General features: G+C 47.3%; 1 protein-coding gene across 6 annotated transcripts in view; it reads left to right on the top strand.

Annotated features, from left to right (window-relative positions):
* SIRT1 (sirtuin 1) overlaps positions 1-18,717 on the top strand; it is a 647,146-nt gene that overhangs the window by 130,229 nt on the left and 498,200 nt on the right. For all 6 annotated transcript variants that reach the window (XM_085603543.1, XM_085603538.1, XM_085603542.1 and 3 more), the window contains one exon: positions 13,737-13,978. In XM_085603543.1, the coding sequence (XP_085459669.1) occupies positions 13,737-13,978 (242 nt within the window). The remainder of the gene's footprint in view (positions 1-13,736; positions 13,979-18,717) is intronic.

The raw sequence follows: 18,717 nt of genomic DNA, 5'->3' as shown, positions 1-18,717 counted from the left end.
GGTAGGGTGTCTAAAGGCTCTGCCACCGATGGTAAAAATGTTTTTGGGTGCTAAAGGACAGCCTTCTGCCATAAACAATAAGACCTCCACACACACACCTCCCCCCGAGAGTGCCCCCCTGGACCTGCTAATCATCCAACTACCCGCGCCAACTCAGCCGCAAGAGACTAGCTCAGCAGAAGTAACCCCAATGGAAGCGCCGCAAGCTGACGCAGAAACCACTGCGGCCCCACAAGGCTTGATTGAGAACTTGAGTAATCCCCCGTGTCTTCTTGCTGTTGACACTGGCAAGGGGGGGCAACCGAGCAGAAAAGCCAGTTAACTTCAGCCGTTACAGCTCAGAACGCGGAAGGTTGCTCTTATTCGAGTGGTCCTGGTAATTCTTCCATAACTCCTGAGGCTGGTATTGTTAACTATATCAAGGGGTTGGAAGCTGCCACCGGCGCAGAAGCACCGTGGACCCCAGAAACTGGGCCTGAGAACTTTACTCGGTATCTGACGGCACAGGGACCTCTTCCTATGAGGGGGGGTTTGACACAAACGAAGACTACGTCGAGGAATCAACTAAAGACACCGGAACGGTGCAGCGGCCGAAGAAAGCAAGAAGTAAGGGCAAAAGGCGCAGCCAGCTCAAGTGGGACTACTCAGATTCACAGATGTCCTACCCCTTGGATGAAGAAGACTCTCACATGACAGTGGGGAAAAGGCAAAGAGCTTACCAACGGACACTGCTGAGCCCTCACAAGTTTCAATCCTAGCCTCAATTAAAGAATTTCAGGAAGAGGTTCGGGCAGAGAACTGCGCAACCAAAGGGGCCGCTAAAAAGCTGCAAGGAGACTTAAGACGGCTGAACAAAACATGCACTGACATAAGCGATCGTATCTCTGATTGAGGGGCGTACCGAATGTTTGGAAACGGAGACCACGGCTGTTAAAAAGAGCAAGACCAACACTGCCTGCCTAGTGGATATAATGTCTAAAGTTGAGGAACAGGAAAACCACCAACGCAGAAACCACGTACGCTTGCTTGGAATCCCGGAGGGGAAGGAAGGCGAAGACCCCAGGCGCTTCATTGCAAAGCTCTTGCAAGAATCCTTCCCCGAACACCCAGGCTCGGATTGGGACCGGGAGGTGCAGAGGGCACACCGCTTCCCCTTCAACCAGAGGCAACAGCGCGACGGCAGCAGTGCAGCGGGTGGACAACCAAGGGTATTTTTGGTGTACTTTGGGAACTTCCTTTTGAGGCAACTAATATACGATCAGGCTCGCCCAAACTCCAAGAAGGGGGCTAATGGTATAACACTTTTTGCAAAGCCCGACTTTTGCCACCTGACAGTAGAGCGGAGATGATGTTTAAGACATCTAATTTCCCCACTCCAGAAGCTGGGAGCAGAAGTGTACCTAATGAACCCTGCCAGACTTAAAGTAATCTTTAATGGGGGTACCAAAATCTTCTTGTCTGAAATCAAGGCTGGGGAATACCTGTACGAGATTAAATCTAAGAAGGGCCCAAGATAAAGAGACTATTACACAGGCACGGGCAGGGCAGGGCAGGGAAGGGCTAAGAAGGGATATCCTTTTTCTCTCCTTTTTCGGTTTTTTTATGCTCCTTCTCACTCCTAACTCCCTGGAGTGTTCTACATCCGGCTAGTTCTATGTAAGGCTTAAGGTCTGCCGACTTAGTAATTTCTACTTTAACTCTCAAGGGGGGGATCTCGCAGAATGCACTCTTAACATGCTTTAGGCGTGGTCAGCAGCTGAGACTCACTACTGACTACCATCATTCAGGTTATTCTTGATTTCTCAAAGAAAGGGGGGCTGGGGAGGGTGGGGGGGACATCCAGAACGACACGGAGGAATCAAGGACGCCTTTTTACACATAATCATTCACTTAGACACTGGGCAAGGTTAAAGAACTCCCCAAATAAAGTGTGCTCAAAGGTCCAAGAAATTTCTGGCTTAAATCTTTTTTAAATACCCAAATGGCTTGGATAAATTCACTCAGGTTTATTTCTGCTAACATCTGCGAGCTGAACGATGCTTTAAAATGTCAAAAAGTAGCGCAAGGATTGCGCTCTCTGGGGGGCGATATCATTTGCCTTCTGTAGACTCGCATAGAGGGTTCCCAAAAACACTTATTATACTCATTAGGGCTTAAGGTTGTGGGAGCTACTACACAGGGTGCCAAAATAAAAAGGTTAAGGATTATGGCTGAAAGGAGACTTCCTCTAAAAAAGTCCCTGCGTAAAATCCGACTCACTGGGTAGATGGGTAATTTCCGAATGCCACATTTCCCCTAATCCCCCTTTTACCTTGTTTTCAATCTATGGAAGTAATGCAGATGACCCAGGGATCATTAACTTGATTTCTGGGGAGTTAGCTCACTGGCCTACTCCAATGATCATCTGTGGCAAATCTTAACATTAATTTGCCCTGCAACTGGAAAATGGACAGCAAGTGGAGGTATAAAGGTAGAAAGCCCCTAGTGTACCAAGCACTAATTAATCTAGCTCAAACTCACGGGCTGAGTGACGTTTGGTCTAACCTAAACTCCACTCAACTTGGCTACACCTACTTTTCTGCACCGCACCGGACATTTGCTAGACTAGATTACTTTTTTATTTAATCTTCTTTATTAGGCAAATGCACTATAGACACCGCGCCGCGCTTCATGTCGGACCACAATCCACTTATTTTAAACATCGGGGGACTGGGAAACTGGAAGGAAGCACCAAGATGGAGCTTCAAGAAAGCACTATTGCATGATGCGGGCTATCGGTCTCACATTCAAGTCTGGATCCAGGAGTTTCTGGAAATAAACACTGTAACGGCCTACCTATGATAGTTTGGGACACACTAAAAGCGGGTATTCCGGGAGAGACTCTTAAGGTTCTCAATCAGGAAAAAGAAGAAAGAAAAATTGTTAATGTGTGATCTCCAGGAAAAACTAAAAGAAAGCAGAAATGAAACTAGTCCAAACGGTTCAAACTGGAATGGACACTGAGAACATTCAAAATGAAGTAATACTCACAAAGGCGGAAATAGGGGCAGTATTCGCTGAAAAAACTGCAGCCAAGTGGGCGGCAATGCGGGAAAAGAACGGAGTGTAGCAGCAGGCCACAAGCAGCGAAATACTTGTAATCCAATTGTCAACAGGGATAGAGACCAGTGATCCTATTAAACAGGAGGGCTTTCGAGAATTCTACGCGGAGTTATATGCAGAAGAGAATACCAGGTCAGCCGACTCAGGAGAAAGCAAAATCATCAACTATATAAAAGAGGTGGATCTAAGGCAGCTTAGCCAGGACAACTGTGAGCAGCGGATGTTACCCCGACCTGGGATGACATTACAGAAGCCTTAGCCAATCTGCCAGGTGGGAAAGCCGCAGGAATGGATGGCATCTATAAAATCTTCGCTCCCCAAATAAAAGCTATTTTTCTTGCCGTAGTAATCGCCATATTTAATGGGGCCTCCCCTCCTGCCTCAATGCCAAAATCTCTATTTACCAAAAAAGACAAATCGCCTTTAGAGATGGGTTCATATAGGCCAATCACACTCCTAAACTGTGACTCTAAAGTCTTTTCCAAAATTCTCGCAATAAGAATATCCTCTGTAGTTGAGTCCCTGGTGTCAGAATGGCAACATGGATTCATCCCGAAGGGAAGTACCACCGAACACATTAGGCGGGCCATCACTTTGTTTGACGCAGCACAGGTAGCAGGAGACCCGATGTCACTGATCCTATTAGACGCTGAAAAAGCATTTGACCGGTTCTCCTGGCGGTTCCTGTTGTGTGTCATGAGGAGGATGGGCTTCGGGCCAAAACTTACGCAGGCTGTACAAGCTCTGTACCAGAGCCCGATGGCCTGTGTGTCGATTAATGGGAGGCTAACTGAGCAATTTAACATCTCTCGGGTCACCAGGCAAGGCTGCCCTTGCTCCCCTTTGCTTTTTGCCCTTTACATAGATCCCCTAATCAAGAAAATCGAAAAGAATCCAGCAATCTTGGCAGTAAGCAGGGAGGGAAGCGACACCAAAATTATGGCCTACGCTGACGACCTGTCCATAACCACCCCTGAACCAGAGAGTGATATTTTGGCGTTGGAATTGGAGGGACAAAAATTTGGAAAAATCTCGGGCTACGCATTGAACAAAAGGAAAACCCAAATTATAACGAACAAAGAAATCAGTTGGATTGACAGCCGAATTGTCCCGAAGGCCAAATATTTGGTTGTAACTATAACCGCTAATGTAGACGAAATTGTAACCAAGAACGTATTCCCCCTGGCCACTGAAACAAAGAGAGCCCTCCAACAAATTGACAACCTACACCTGACTCTTGTGGGTAGATGCAATGTTATCAAAATTACCTACTTCCCAAAAGAGCTCTACTTTTTCCGTGCCATTCCACTGGAATTTAGCAAAACTAAGCTGCAGAAATGTCAGCAACTCTTTATGCAGTTTATCTGGGCTTATTCACAACCTAGGCGGGCTCTAAAGCAACTCTCTCCCCAGGGAGCGGGGTGGCTGGGCTTTTCCTAACATAGTGCTTTATTACTGGGCCTCAGTTCTGCAATACAGTACTGAACTGGTGAAGGAACACTCCCTCTCTCCTTCATCCGGGCTTCCTTCACCATTCCAGCTCTTACTGGGAGAGGAAACACGTGGCTGTCTTCTCAGGCAGATATCCTTTGGATACTACAAACATGTCAGATTCAAGACCCTGATGAAGTCCTTTAAGGTTTTTCGCAATATTCGCAGAACATACGGGCTGGGAAGACTGAACTACTATTCCCCCTATTAGTGTAAACTGCAATCTGCCTGCTATCTTTGGTAGGTCCTATCTACTAGATTGGTATAAAACTGGTATCACAAAGCTAGGCGACCTAATTTCCAGCGAGGGAGTTAAATCCTTTGCAGATTTACAAAGTAAATATGGTTTGAAAAACCAAGATGCCTTTAAATACTTTACTATACAGGACTTTCTTTCTCGAAAGGCTGGGGTACCCGCAGGGTTTTCAGAAATTAAATTCATCAAAACGTTACGGGCCCCAGTGACTCCTCGGATAGGTCTTATATACTGTGCACTAAACAGCCAAACCCCAGATCTACCCAGAATAACAGACAAGTGGCTCACAAAACTGGAGGCCCCACATAACCCGTTCTATAACTCACTGGAACTTCCCCAAAGCGACTTACTGTCAGCTAAACTACAGGCGCAACACTTTAAAACCATCTTTTTATATATTACCCCTAGTAAAGTTGCCAAATGGGGAGCAGGCAAAGGGACGTTGTGCCCTCGGTGCTCGGAGTTTGGCGCCGATGCAGTACACCTTTTTGTCACCTGCCAAAAACTTACTCCAGTCCTTCTTAAAGTACAGAACTTTCTGGAGAGGATTATCTCTAAGGCTATCTAAGGCTATAGCGTTGACTCCCACAGCCATCCTGTTGGGGACACAAGAGGAGGCCAACAGGAAAAAAGGTGGAGCACTTATCTTCGTCGCTATGACAGTGTGCAGGATTTGTGTTGCTTCATCATGGATAGAGACGAACCCCCCCCCCCCCCCCCCCCCTCCCTCCCTCCCTCCCTCCTTTCTCCCTTTGGTTGGCTAGGCTAGTTGCGACCTGCCACCTGGAAAAGGTTGTATTTGGTAAAGGCCGCAATGGGCGAAAGAAGGGTTTAGACATCTGGGGACTTTTCACTACCTGGCTGGAACAGCCTGCCTCAAACGGTTAATCCGTCTTTTTTTTCACTCGAGGGCTACCCGGCCTGTAAAGGGGCTGCTCACGGTCAGACAAAGGCCTGATGGTGCTCTCTCCTCTTTATATATTTTTTTTTTTCTTCCCACGTATATAATTTTTTCCTCCCTTTTACCTTGTCCCATTCTTTGGTGACTAAGAACCCAATTCTTTTAACAGTATATATATTGTTGTCCTTGAAATGCAGTAATTTTGTAGATGTAGGGGCTGGGGGGTGTGGGGGTGGGAGATGAAAATGTCATATATTTGTATTTGCTGCATTGCAAAATAAAACCTTTAAAACTTTTTTATTTTTTTTTACAAATGTTTAGGTTTGCAATGGATTTTGGGTAACAAAACCTGGTGAGAGCCAGTCAAGTCACCTCATTTCAAAAATGTATATGTTTGCTAGGTTTCCCTATGTGCCGGCTGCGCTAGGGCCCAAAATCCACAGGTAGGCACATTGCTAAAATCAAGTCCATTCCTAGTCTGCTTTCTGCCACCCTGGGGGGGATATTGGGGGGTGGGGTTGCCCTGATATGCCCCCAGGGGGGCAGAAATACTGTGGCTATTTTTTGGGGGGGATAGGGGCATTCATTGGTATGCCCATTTTGGGCAACCCCCACGCATAAAGAACCAGCATAATCGCTGGTGCCTAGTGGGCTTTCTGATCCCCGGGGGCAGATCAGGGGCCACTGCCCCATCTGCTGCCTGGGGGCGGCAGAAAGACTTAAATTTCTTTGGGGGGGGTATTGTCATGCCCATTTTGGGCAGCCCCCACCCCTACATGAATACAAAAAAAATCCCTGGTTTCTAGTGGGCTTTCTGCCCTCGGGGGGGGGGGGGCAGATTGGGGGTTACTGCCCCATCTGCCCCCAAGGGCGGGCAGAGAGACTGTAATGATTGCGGGGGCGTGGGGGCAAGGGCATTCTCGTTTTGGGCAGCCCCCACCCTTATTTTATATCCTAAAAAAAAATCCCAGGTGTCTAGTGGGCTTTTTGCCCTCCCCCGGGGGGGCAGATTGGGGGCTACTGGGGGTCTAGACTAAATTGTGCCACTTTTAATTGGGGGGAGCAAAGACCCTTGCCCATGGGACCGCTCTGCCCTCCCTGGTGTCCTAGTGGGTGGATCCCTGCTTGGGGATCGCCCTCCTGGGGGTATCCTCAAGCAGGGATCCACTGGGGAGGGGTACCATTGGAAAGGGGAGATTCTCCCCTTTCCAAGGATACCTCTCCCGTCTTTCTACGTGCTCAGGGGCCTGAGCACGTAGAAAGTGAAACTGAAAGGGGCCTAAAGGCTCATTTCAGTTTCGGTTTCAGTGAAATGTCAGTGCGACGTGCGCGCTGAGTGTCATTTCACTGAAACGGGGGGCCTCGGGAGCTGGGAAGCTCTTCCCCCAGCTCCCGAGGCTCTATATCTGAGAAGGGAATCCCTCTGGTGCCCGCACAAGAGGGTTTGCTTAGGGCGTGTGCTCATGACTGCATGGAGCTGTCATGAGCACACGCCCACTGTGCATCATGACGGCTCCAGGCAGTCATTTGCACCGAACAGGTTAATGATGCCAATGAGAACCATTGTTACTTGAATCTATTGTATACCCAGGTTTTGCAGTGTGAAACTTGTCTGGATTCACTATGCTGTGCATTATTCCGCCATCTAGTGGTTGGGTCTGGAATTGTAGTATTAAAAAAAAAAAAAAAATTGTTTTGTGTTTGGGCGTCAACGGCGTGGTACCATTTGGTGCCCTTCTGTGATGTCGACGGGCTTCCTCCGGAAGCTCCCACCTTTGGTAGCCATCTTCAGGTTCTTTTTTTCTGCCGTTGGATCTGGATCGTTACGGAGAAGCTCCCAAGATTGGAGAGAAGAATCGAAGAAAATAAAGGAGAAACACCATGAGGAAGTTCTTTCGACTTCCTGGAGCAACCGAAGGTCAATGAGGAGTCGAGAATCAAGATCTTCGATGATCGAAAAATGCGCATGCAGGGGATTCCCTGGACGCGGTAATGGACAAAACACCATTCAAATTGTGTCAGAACTGTCACCACAAGTACGCACAGAAGGATCAGCACTCAGTCTGTAACCTGTGCCTGCCGCTGGATCATCAGAGCGCCGACTGCAACGCCTGCTCAGTCTTCACCCCAAAGACTTTGAGAGTGAGGGAAAGACCGCGGCAAGTCGATCATAACATGCAGGGCCAAGGACCACTGCCTTCGCTGCGAGACCTGGGCCTCGCCAGTGAAGAAGATAATGTTGCCGAAGGACCAGAGGGCGACGAGGAAAAAGATGTTTTGGTCGTGGAGGTCGAAAAGAAGATTGCAAAAGAGGTAAGGGAGTTGTCGACCTAAAAAAAAAACAGAAGAGTCTCAAAAAACAGGCTCTAAACTAGCAAGGGGAGTCCCGGTGTCGAAAGATTCGACGACCGCCATGGCATCCAAACCAAAACACATGGTAGGTTCCTTGGATATGGACTCCGAGCAGGTTAGGTCCTCGAAAGGACGAAGACGTCGGAAGACGCTCGAGAAAAGGACGCATCGGCGTTGAAAAAAGAGAGACACAACCATCGACAGCCACTTCGGCATCAACGGATGAAAAACTGAAAGCCGAAGATCTCGACGCCGAAACACACTCTGCCGTGATAGAAAGGAAAAGGCTCGAAGCCGAAATGGCAACTATACTCCAATGAAAGAGAGACTTCGACGAAAGCTTGAAGCGCTTCAAAATTCCACCAAAAACAAAGGATACAGAACGGGAGACAGTCGTCGAAGAACTGATACCGCCGACAACCCCTTAGCCAGTCGATGAAGAGCAAGAATCCTTCTTCGGAGAAGACATCGGCGAAGATGACCAAACGTATCCTGAATCGTCGATCTCTGAGAATCAAGACCTCCAATGGTAAGATGTCTGAGCAGATTCACCGGAGGAGGCTGTCGAGACATATCCTTCCAGGCCTTCACCCCTAGATGACATTGGCATGTGCAATCCAGTGGTTAAAAAGGCAGCAGACACTTATGGGGTGCCACTGGAGGAGGAAAAACCGCAATCATGTTTTCTATTAGAGACACTAATGCCTACACAATCCAGAAACCAATTTCTCCCAATGCTACCAAGCGTACTAGAACAGGGGAAAGAGGCATTCAAGGAGCCAGCTGCATGCAAGGCTATAACTCCAAGAGCTGAAAAGAAGTACAAGCACTCTTCTAAAGACCACATATACATCCGGGGATCGGTGCCGGCTGACTCCATTATTACATCAACGGCAAGTAAAAGAACAAATGTCCTAGCTACAGTGGGACCACCTCCAGACAAAGCAAGCAAGAGGACGGACCTGGTAGGAAGGAAGGTCGAAAGGAGTGCAGCGAATCAATGGCGCATAGCCAATTCAAATGCATTGTTGAACCGACATGCCTACCAACATTGGGAAGAAGTAGGAGAGTTGTTGCCTGGTAGAAGAAGGGAAAAACATTGCAAATGCATGATTAAATCTGCATTAGATGCTGCTGAAACATCAAGCAGACAAATGATGATTGGAATTACAGAAAGAAGAAACGCATGGCTTAGAATTTCTGGATTCAAACTGAAGTTCTGAGGTAACATCATTAACTCGCCATTCAATGGTGAACAATTGTTTGGGAGTGCAGTTGATGAGAAACTCAATCCATTGAAAAAAGATAACGGAACTGCGAGGTCCATGGGAGCTCTCCAGTTCAGAGGCTTACTTAGAGGAACACCATCAAGGAGACCAGCAAGTAGGGGTACGCAACAACCTGCTACCTCTCATCAAGTTACCAGCAAACATACCAAGCGGGAAACCAGGGTACACAGCAGGGACCGCAGCAGAGCTGGCAATACCAAGGAAGGGCATCCTTTCGTGGGCGTTTCCGTGGCAGAGGACCGCCACAAAGGGGAGGGCAACAAACCTCAACAAAGGGACTTCATGCACAAATCAGTACACTCCGCAACAGTGGGGGTACACACAGACAAATTTGCAGTTCCTCCAACATACCACCCCAGTAGGAGGCAGACTACAATTTTTCCATCCAAAATGGAGGGAAATCAACACAGACGAGTGGATTTTAAACATAATACAGTACGGTTACTGCATAGAGCTAACCAAACAACCTCCAGACAAAACACCAAAGGAAAAACATTCCAAAGAAGAACTATCTCATCTCGTCAAAGTACAAGAATTGCAGTAAAAACATGCAATAGAATCGTACCGCACAGACAAAAGAACAAAGGAGTATGTTCAAAATGCTTCCTAATTCCAAAGATGAGCATAACATTAAGGCCAATATTAGACCTCAGGTTTCTAAACCAATTCATAAAGACACAAAGATTCAAGATGACTACCCTACAGGAAGTGCTACCTCTGGGGCAAACAGGAGAATATATTGCTACATTAGACTTAAAGGATGCGTTCCTACACATCCCAATGAACAACAAACACACAAGCCTATTAAGATTTGTCGTGGACAACAAACACTACCAATTCAGAGTATTGGCTTTCGGTCTAAAAAGTAAGAGCAAACTCATACAACCCATGTAAACAGCATACATGAAGTGGTAGAGACACTAGCTCAGCGGGTTATCTCCATACACTGGGAAAAATCGTCAATAGAACCGGAACGTAAGAAGGTGTTCTTGGGCGCAGAGAAACACTGTTCGGGAAAGCATTCCCCAGCAAAAAAAGAACAGCTCTATTGAAGGAGACTCCTCTATACCAGAAGGTGCATCATCTGACAGTGAGGACAGTGGAGAAATTACTAGGAATTATGGCCTCATGCATTCATTTAGTTCCCAATATTCGTCTGCACATGAGACCATTTCAAGAATGGCTCCAAACATAATGGGCACAAGCTACAGGGAGTTGGGAGAATGTTGTGGTTGTCACAGAGTTCATCAGGAGAAGGCATGGTGGAGCAAAGCAAACCTAGAACAAAGGAGTGTTTTCACACCTCCAACTCCAACAGTGACCATAACAGATGTGTCCCTACCCTAGTAGGTTGGGGAGCACACATGAACAATCTCAAAGTAAGGTGATTGTGATGTGGTGAAACCCATCTGTATCTTGGAACTAAAAACTGTGTTCTTAGCCTTAAAAGCCTTTCAGAAATCGCTATACGGGAAAAGGGTGTTTATACAAACCGACAACACTACAACTATGTTTCACATAAACAAGGAGGGACTCGGTTGGTAGCACTTTCAACTCTAGCACAACAGATTTGGAGATGGGCAAATCCAAAACAGATAGACATGTTAGCAATACACCTACCAGGGAAGGACAATCTAGAAGCAGACAGACTGAGCAGACAAACCGCATCCCACGAGTGGGAACTGAACCAAATAGAAGTACAAAGAATTTTCAAAGAATGGGCAACACCACAAATAGACCTATTTGCAACACCCAACAATGCAAAATGCCAAGACTTCGCATCCAGGCAACCTTGCAACCAGTCCCTAGGGAATGCGCTATAGATAGACTGGTCAGGGATATTTGCGTATGCTTTTCCCCCCCAATACCATTACTGAACAAAGTAATCAACAAATGCAGAATCAGAAAGATGACAATGATTTTCATAGCGCTACAATGGGCCAGACAAACATGGTTCTCGGAACTAATGGATATCTCACAAGGTACAATGCACAAACTTCCAAAAAGAAAGGATTTGGTAACGATGCAGGACAGAAAAAGTGCTTCATCTAGAACCAGAGAGCTTGGGCCTAGCAGCATGGCTCCTGAGGACTTAGAACAACCATTGTGCTTTCTGGTAGTTTGAGATGTGAGAATTCTAAGAGAAGCTAGGAAGCAAACGACAAGGAAATGTTATATAGTAAAATGGAAAAGGTACACCCAATGGTGTCTTCAAAAGTGTCGATCAAGAAAGATTACAAAAGAAATAAGTGCTAAAATACCTTACACATTTACTACAAAGTAAATTATGTATTTAATCACAAAGTACATTTAGCAGCAATTGTGGCGTATACAAGAGGGGAAACGGGGAAGAGCTGCTTCACCTCGCATGTAGTCAAAAGGTTCCTAGAAGGGGCGAATAGAATTGCACCACCAAAGATGGTACCAGCACCAACTTGGAATCTAAACCAAGTTCTAGCACAAATGATGAAAGCACCTTTTGAACCACTACCCAAAGGATTGCTACAAATGCTTACAATAAAGACTGTATTTTTAGTAGCAATAACATCCTTGCGTAGAGTTAATGAATTGCAAGCACTAACGCTACAGGAACCCTACTTCCAAATGCATAGTGACAGGATTGTCATGAGGACAGATCCACAATTCATGCCGAAGGTAGTGTCAAAATTTCCCATAAATCAAGGTATACCAATACCAAGTTGCTTTCAAAACCCTAAAAGCAAAGCGGAAATAGCTTTGCACGCTTAACGCAAGAAGAGCAGTCCGTTATTATGTGGAAAGAACTAAACAATACGGGAAAACAAAACAGTTATTTGTATCCTTTGTGCTCTTGGTTATTGGTCTTCCAAGAAACCTTTTTGCAATCACAAGATGGATAGCACAAGCCATACAATTGTGCCACAAACCAGCAGGACGAACTTTACAAGGGGCGCCATGGGCGCATTCAATAAAGAAGAAAGGAGCAACTATTGCATTTCTTGCTAGCACTCCAATCCAGGACATTTGCATGGCTGCAACATGGTCTTCTGTGCACACATTCCCTAAACATTACTGTGTGGACATTCAAATGAACAAAGAAGCACAAGTAGGACAAAAGGTCTTACGGCATCTATTTACAAACCAAAGTTCATCTTCTACCCAGCCACCACGAGACCAGCAAATCGCTACAAAGTTTATGCACAGCATAGTGAATCCAGAAAAGATTCATGCTGCAAAACGAATAGTTTCTTCCCTGTCGTTTTAGTTTTGCAGCTCGATGAATTTTCTGGATTCACTATGCTGTGCATAAACTTTGTAGCGATTTGCCAAGAAAGAACTATAAGGAGGAGAGAATAAAGAGAAAGACAGAGAAAAATGAAAAAAAAAAAAGAATCCGAAGATGGTTACCAAAGGTGGGAGCTTTAGGAGGAAGCCCGTCGACGTCACAGAAGGGCACCAAATGGTACAATGTCGTCGACACCCACCAACAGCAAAAAAAAAAGAGAGAAGAAATACTATAATTCTCGACCCAACCACTAGATGGCGGAATAATGCACAGCATAGTGAATCCAGAAAATTCTTCAAGCTGCAAGACTACACCGACGGGTAAGAAACTATTAGTTCCCCTGGATGCAAGAGTTGCCCTTGCAAGACAGGGTTTATTTCTCATGAACAGGCATACAACTTGATGAAGCGCCTTGGGAGATGGGGTGGAGGAGATGGGGTGGAAGGTTAAGTGTAACACTGCTTAAACACTATGCCAGACTATGAGCGGGGGAGGGGAATAGGTTGAAGGTACTTAATGCCCCAAATTCAGTATTCCAGCATATCTGGCTTGAGGTATCATGCTGAACTGGCCAGACAGCGCAACTGCTGCTTTTCACACATGACCAATTCTCGCTAGAGGCAACATACTGAGGCTGGAAGATTAACTAGCTAAAGTGTTGCAGTGCCTTTGTTAAATGAAACAATTGTCTCTATTTTCTCTCCAATTCAACTTCCCCTCCAGTTCCCTATGCTCTTACTTTCCTTGCCTCATCTGCCTATCTTCCTTCCTGACCCTTACACTCTCGCACCTGACATCCAAGCACCATGCTATCCACAATGAGCGATGTTTGCTCCACTGCTGCACTTGCTGTACCGAATGTGTTAGCATGCACTAATGTCTGTTTTACACTGCTTCCGCCACCACCACCTGCTCTGTACCTGCAAGTTTTCTTAAGACAGTTTGTCCTGCTTATATGTTAAGTTTCTGAAGCTTAATGAAAATCTTTACACTACATGACATTGCCAATCCTTGTTTTGAGCTGACAGTGTTTTTTTTTTTCTTATTTCTTTTTTTTTTCCCTTCTTTTTATATTTTAAGGGCCTTATACATTTGTTCAACAACATCTGCTGCTGGGCACTGATCCTCGAACAATCCTTAATAATTTATTGCCTGACACCATACCTCCCCCAGAATTGGATGACATGACCTTGTGGCAAATTGTTATAAACCTACTTTCAGAACCACCGAAAAGAAAAAGGCGTAAGGATATTAATACTATCGCTGATGTTGTGAAGCTGTTAGAAGAGAGCAAAAGAATTCTCGTCTTGACTGGAGCAGGGGTATGTATGTGAAGTATACAATAATCAGACTTCAGTGTTGATGTACACTTCATCAATTAAAGTAGCATACTGAATGGAGTAGACCGTAATTGAACAAGTTGAGTGGGAGAGAACTAAACGCATTTATTTTGGGTTCAGCACACTGTTGGGCAAGTGTAAATGTTGATGGTATCTCAAAGGTAACCTTTGATAGTCACTGCAGCGCTGCACCCAGTGGCAGACTCCAAGAGGCAGATTGATAACCTGCAGCCAAGCTGATTTATCGAAGCGTAAGCGCCATCTTTTCTCTAACACCCATTTCTTTCCACTGTTGCCCCTCCTGATCTCAATGCATCAAGCCTTGTTTATCTTTGTCAAAGACCTGGACTCTGTCATTATGGACAAGGACCAAATGTCCCTTATCTTTAGGTCGTGCCTACCACAATAGCCTAACAATAATTTACAGGGTCTTGAAGCTCATCCATTGCTTACAATGGACTTGCTTTATTTCACTCTGTTTACTTGCATCTTATTCAATGGCTTCTCTTCTCTTTTTGTGCATCAATTATCTGCAAAGCTTTAATGGTTTCCTGTGGATGCTTTCTCCTGGTGTCTTTGTTTATGGAGCCCATAGCAGAACCTAAGTCTGGCAGTGTTTAAGAACCAGGATTTGGGCTGTGCCTGTCTCCTCCTGGCTATATCTGGAGAGTGGTAGCCTTCACCACAAAGGGGAAGTCCCTTTTGGCCTGTAAGTGGAGAGCAGAGGTCAAGGATTTGTTAGTGCGAGGGATGGGCCATCGCCACACCAAGACGGTTGACACGCTGTCCGTGCAGCAGCTGATAGGTTGAGGCCTATATGAGTTTGTAGGTGACTATTGCGTATGGATAGAAATGGCATGGTAGTGCAGGCTATAAACATGTCTCAGGTGGAAGGTAGAGTGTATTTAGTTAAGGAAGAGGGTATTGGAGCAGGCTTCGGTTGGCATGCAGAGAGCTTGCTCACCTACGTAAGATAGGACCAGCAAAGGAGTGACTTTGGGGTGGCAAAGGAGCTCCTATGTAAGTATTTTGGTGGATGCCCAGGTATGTTGCAGCTAGTTTCAGTCAGCTTATCTAGTAAGAAGATTAAGGCTGGGGCGTAAGGTTACAGTGTACCTTGTTTAGAGGGGCACAAGTGGGGCCGTAGTGAGGTGGGGGATAGCAGAGAGGTGCTGTCAATGGCTGGAAGCGCACGTGGCGCTTCAAAGGAAGAGTCATTGTTAACTGCTACAGCCACTTTGGATATCAAATTCTGAGCCAGAATGCATCAAGACTGCCTCTGGGAGGGCATTGGTGTTGAGGCTGCTGGCTCCAGGACACACCGGGATTTTGCTGGAGCAGGTTTGAGATGGGGGACAGGCTGGTAGGGCTGGTGCCACATCAGTGGGTGTCCTCTTATTAGTTTCAGCACAGCTACTTCGTTCATTCTTCTTGTCGATTCTTGTCTGAGGAAGCAAGGTTCAGAGTTGCCTCTAAGTACTAGATTTCAGGGCCTTACAGGCAAGTAAAGGTTGAGACCAATGGGTCCCTTCCTTGGAGGGTTCACCCCCCCCTATTATGCCGCCCTATAGTGGGAGGAGGGGGCATATGCCTCACTCTGGTTGGCTTGGTCCCCCATCTGCAAGATGGCGGGGATGAAGAGTTGTGCTTCACCTCGCCTTCCCCACCTGAGGGGTGGGGCTGGCAAAGGTGGTCACACCTCCCTTCCTCTTTTGGTTTTACCACCGATTCTCCCGCCCCAAGTGGGGGTCTGAACTGGTGGGGGCCAGTTGCTGGAAGCAGCCAAGGCCTGGGGTAGCTCACAAAAGTGTCAAGCCTCTGAAGCTTCCACTTCGTGGACCCTACCCATCCTGGGGGAGGAGAACTGCACCTTGTCCCAGGATGTGCATTGTTTCAGACCCCTAAGAGCAGCAGGCTGTCGACCCAGGGGTCCAGAAACATGTCTGGTGGTGACAGCTGAGGAGCAGCCAACCAGCTAGGACACTAGTATTATGTCGTTTTTAGGTCTCGGATGCGTGGGCTGCGCACATGCGCAGTCTCGCTGGCGAGATTTAACGTTTTTAGGGTAGTTTCAGTAAAGGCTTTAAGTCCCGCCCCTCTTTCCCATTGGCTGGCGTCACTGTTTATGCTAAACGGTGGCCAGCCATTGGGAAAGAGCTCTTTGTGACGTTTACTTTTGGCTCTTTCAGACGGCCCACTTGGACGGGCTCGTCTGCTTTCCTTCTGCCGTAAAAGGTTTCTTATCTTTATGGGGCCATGTGTTTAAACACAAGAAACCTTTTAAGCAGATGAGCCCATCCAAGTGGGCTGTCTGAAAGAGCCAAAAGTAAATGTCACAGGACATACCTAATTGGTTCCAATGCCTGGGGCAGGCAGGCCCCTGCGCCGGAGTTAGAGGGGGCTCGGTGACTTTGGGCAGACTCCTCCCAGACCCCGCTGCAGTGACTCGCAGGCAGGAAAGACCCCGGAGCCACGGTTTTAAGAGCAGTCTGGAGCAGGGGCCGTAGAGACGGGACAGGAGGCAGAGAGCAGTGCCGATCCGCACAGAGAACCCAGGAGACCGACCATGGCAGCCCCCCAGGCCCTCCCCGCTCTCGCGGCTCTCCTCGCCCTGTGCCTTCGCCTGGGGGCCCTTGGATTTAACCTGGATGTTGGGAACCCCGCCGTTTACACCGGACCAGGGGGCAGTTATTTGGGATTTTTAGTGGATTTTTACCTCCCGGACTTGCAGAGGGGAGCCTGAGTAATGGAAAGTTGAGCCGGAGGGGGAGTTTCTACTACCCGGTCATAAAATGCACCCCCTTCTCCCCTCACTCACGCTACGGCTTTTAAGGGGGCTGGGTGCGTTGGTCACTTTCCTGTTCTTTTACGTTGAAGGCAGTCCCAACAGCTTTGTTTCAAACATAATTAAAATGTAATTAAATGGGGGCTCTGTGGAAAAAAAAAAAAGCGCCCCACAGCCTGTGTCTGCTCTGTGTTAGAATCCCTTGATGGAGGGAGTGGTATGTTTAAATGCTGCACGCCAGAGAAGTGCCACGTGCTGTTTTGCGTTGAGGTGGTACTCTCACAAAAGGGTCATTGCAGGCAACTGGCTGTGCGCCTAAGTTTAGCCTCTGCAGGTCGCCTGTGGGGGTTTCATGCCACAGGTTGGCCGTGAAGTAAAATTTCCTCATGCAAGTGGTGGTCTCGCGGGTCACGTCTCTTTTGTTCATTCTGGCGAATCCTTCATTTATTATCCCGTGTTTCTGGTGGGGCATACGGGAGAGTCTAAAATGCTTTTTCGAGGGGAATCGTAACAATCGTGAGCTCTTAGAAAAGGGGTGTGTAGCCGGTTATAGGGGTGCCTTCTGTTGCCGTGTGAGACTAAGCCCCTCACACCAGGATAGTGTTTTGGGATGGTCCCGGGGCTTCCTTTTGCCCGGGAGGGGCGGGGTGGGGAATCTCTTTTGATGTGAGTTTTGGCTCTTGCACCATGTTGCGAGCACGATTACAGCAGAGGGAGCATTTGGTGACAGGGTGGGACTCCACTCCCTGATGGAATTAGCAGGTCTGGGAGGCAGCAACTGCCCCATGGTAAGTGAGTGAGCTATTGTGTTTTTTTTTTGCCGCCGTGCTTTGTCTTTAGCACTTAGAGTGGTTGGTGAGCTCCCAACCACCCAGGTGCTGTGGTACAGCGCTATCTTGGAGATTAAAACGAGGTGATGTGTCATCACTGGGTGCAGCAGGGCCAGTGACTGACACAGAAACACGAGTCTTGGTTGCCCTTCTCTGCCCCGAGGATGCCGACCTCACAACCCTAGTGCCCTGTGGCACCAGAGTGCGCTGCAGTGGCAGGGGGTGGCGCTCCCAGAATCAGGGCTGTGCTGGGTGTATATATTAAAAGGCTCTCCATGGCCCAGCATGGAAGCACGTCTCTGCCCAGAGGGTGCTGACCACACAACCCCAGTGCCATGTGGCACCAGAGTGAGTGCCAGGGGTGGCGCTCCCAGGATCAGAGCTGTGCCGGGTGTAAATATATAAAAGGCTCTCCGTGGCCCAGCATGGAAGCACTTCTCTGCCCAGAGGGTGCTGACCACACAACCCCAGTGCCATGTGGCACCAGAGTGAGTGCCAGGGGTGGCGCTCCCAGGATCAGAGCTGTGCCGGGTGTAAATATTAAAAGGCTCTCCGTGGCCCAGCATGGAAGCACTTCTCTGCTAGGCCCCTAGTTTTTAACTCTCACCAGTAATGAAGATTGAAGGTTTAATAAAGGCAGTTGCCCCTCAGTTGTATTTAATCGTTTCTAAATCGATTAGTGTCCCCAGCCGGGGGACTGGTCCTGGGGACCCCAAGAGTGGGCAATGCGCCGTGTGGCATCTTGAGATGTCATCTATGTTGCTAGGCACTGTAGAATGTTCTCCTCTGGATGAGTCTGATGATGTAACCTCTAGAGGACAGTTGCTGCCTAGCTTTCATACCTACAAGACCTGTTATGTGGATGGGGTCTTTTCTATGGAATAAACCAATCTACCTGAATCTTCCTGGTTGATGTCTTCATTACATTTGGCGACTGAGGATGGGATACACCTGAAGGCATTGATTTCTACACTTTAAAGGATTATTTCTACCATTGAAAAGATCTCAACATTTCTTCTTCAAAGCTGAGAAACTGCTGGTGAAACCTACTCTTCACGTATTTTTTCTACTTGATTTTAGTGTGGAGTAGAACTGGCGTTTTATCT

The sequence above is a fragment of the Triturus cristatus genome, chromosome 1_2, assembly GCF_964204655.1.
Source record: "Triturus cristatus chromosome 1_2, aTriCri1.1, whole genome shotgun sequence".
Classification (NCBI taxonomy): domain Eukaryota; kingdom Metazoa; phylum Chordata; class Amphibia; order Caudata; family Salamandridae; genus Triturus; species Triturus cristatus.
The sequence above is the reverse complement of the archived record's forward strand: the minus strand, read 5'-3'. Positions and strand labels throughout refer to the sequence as shown.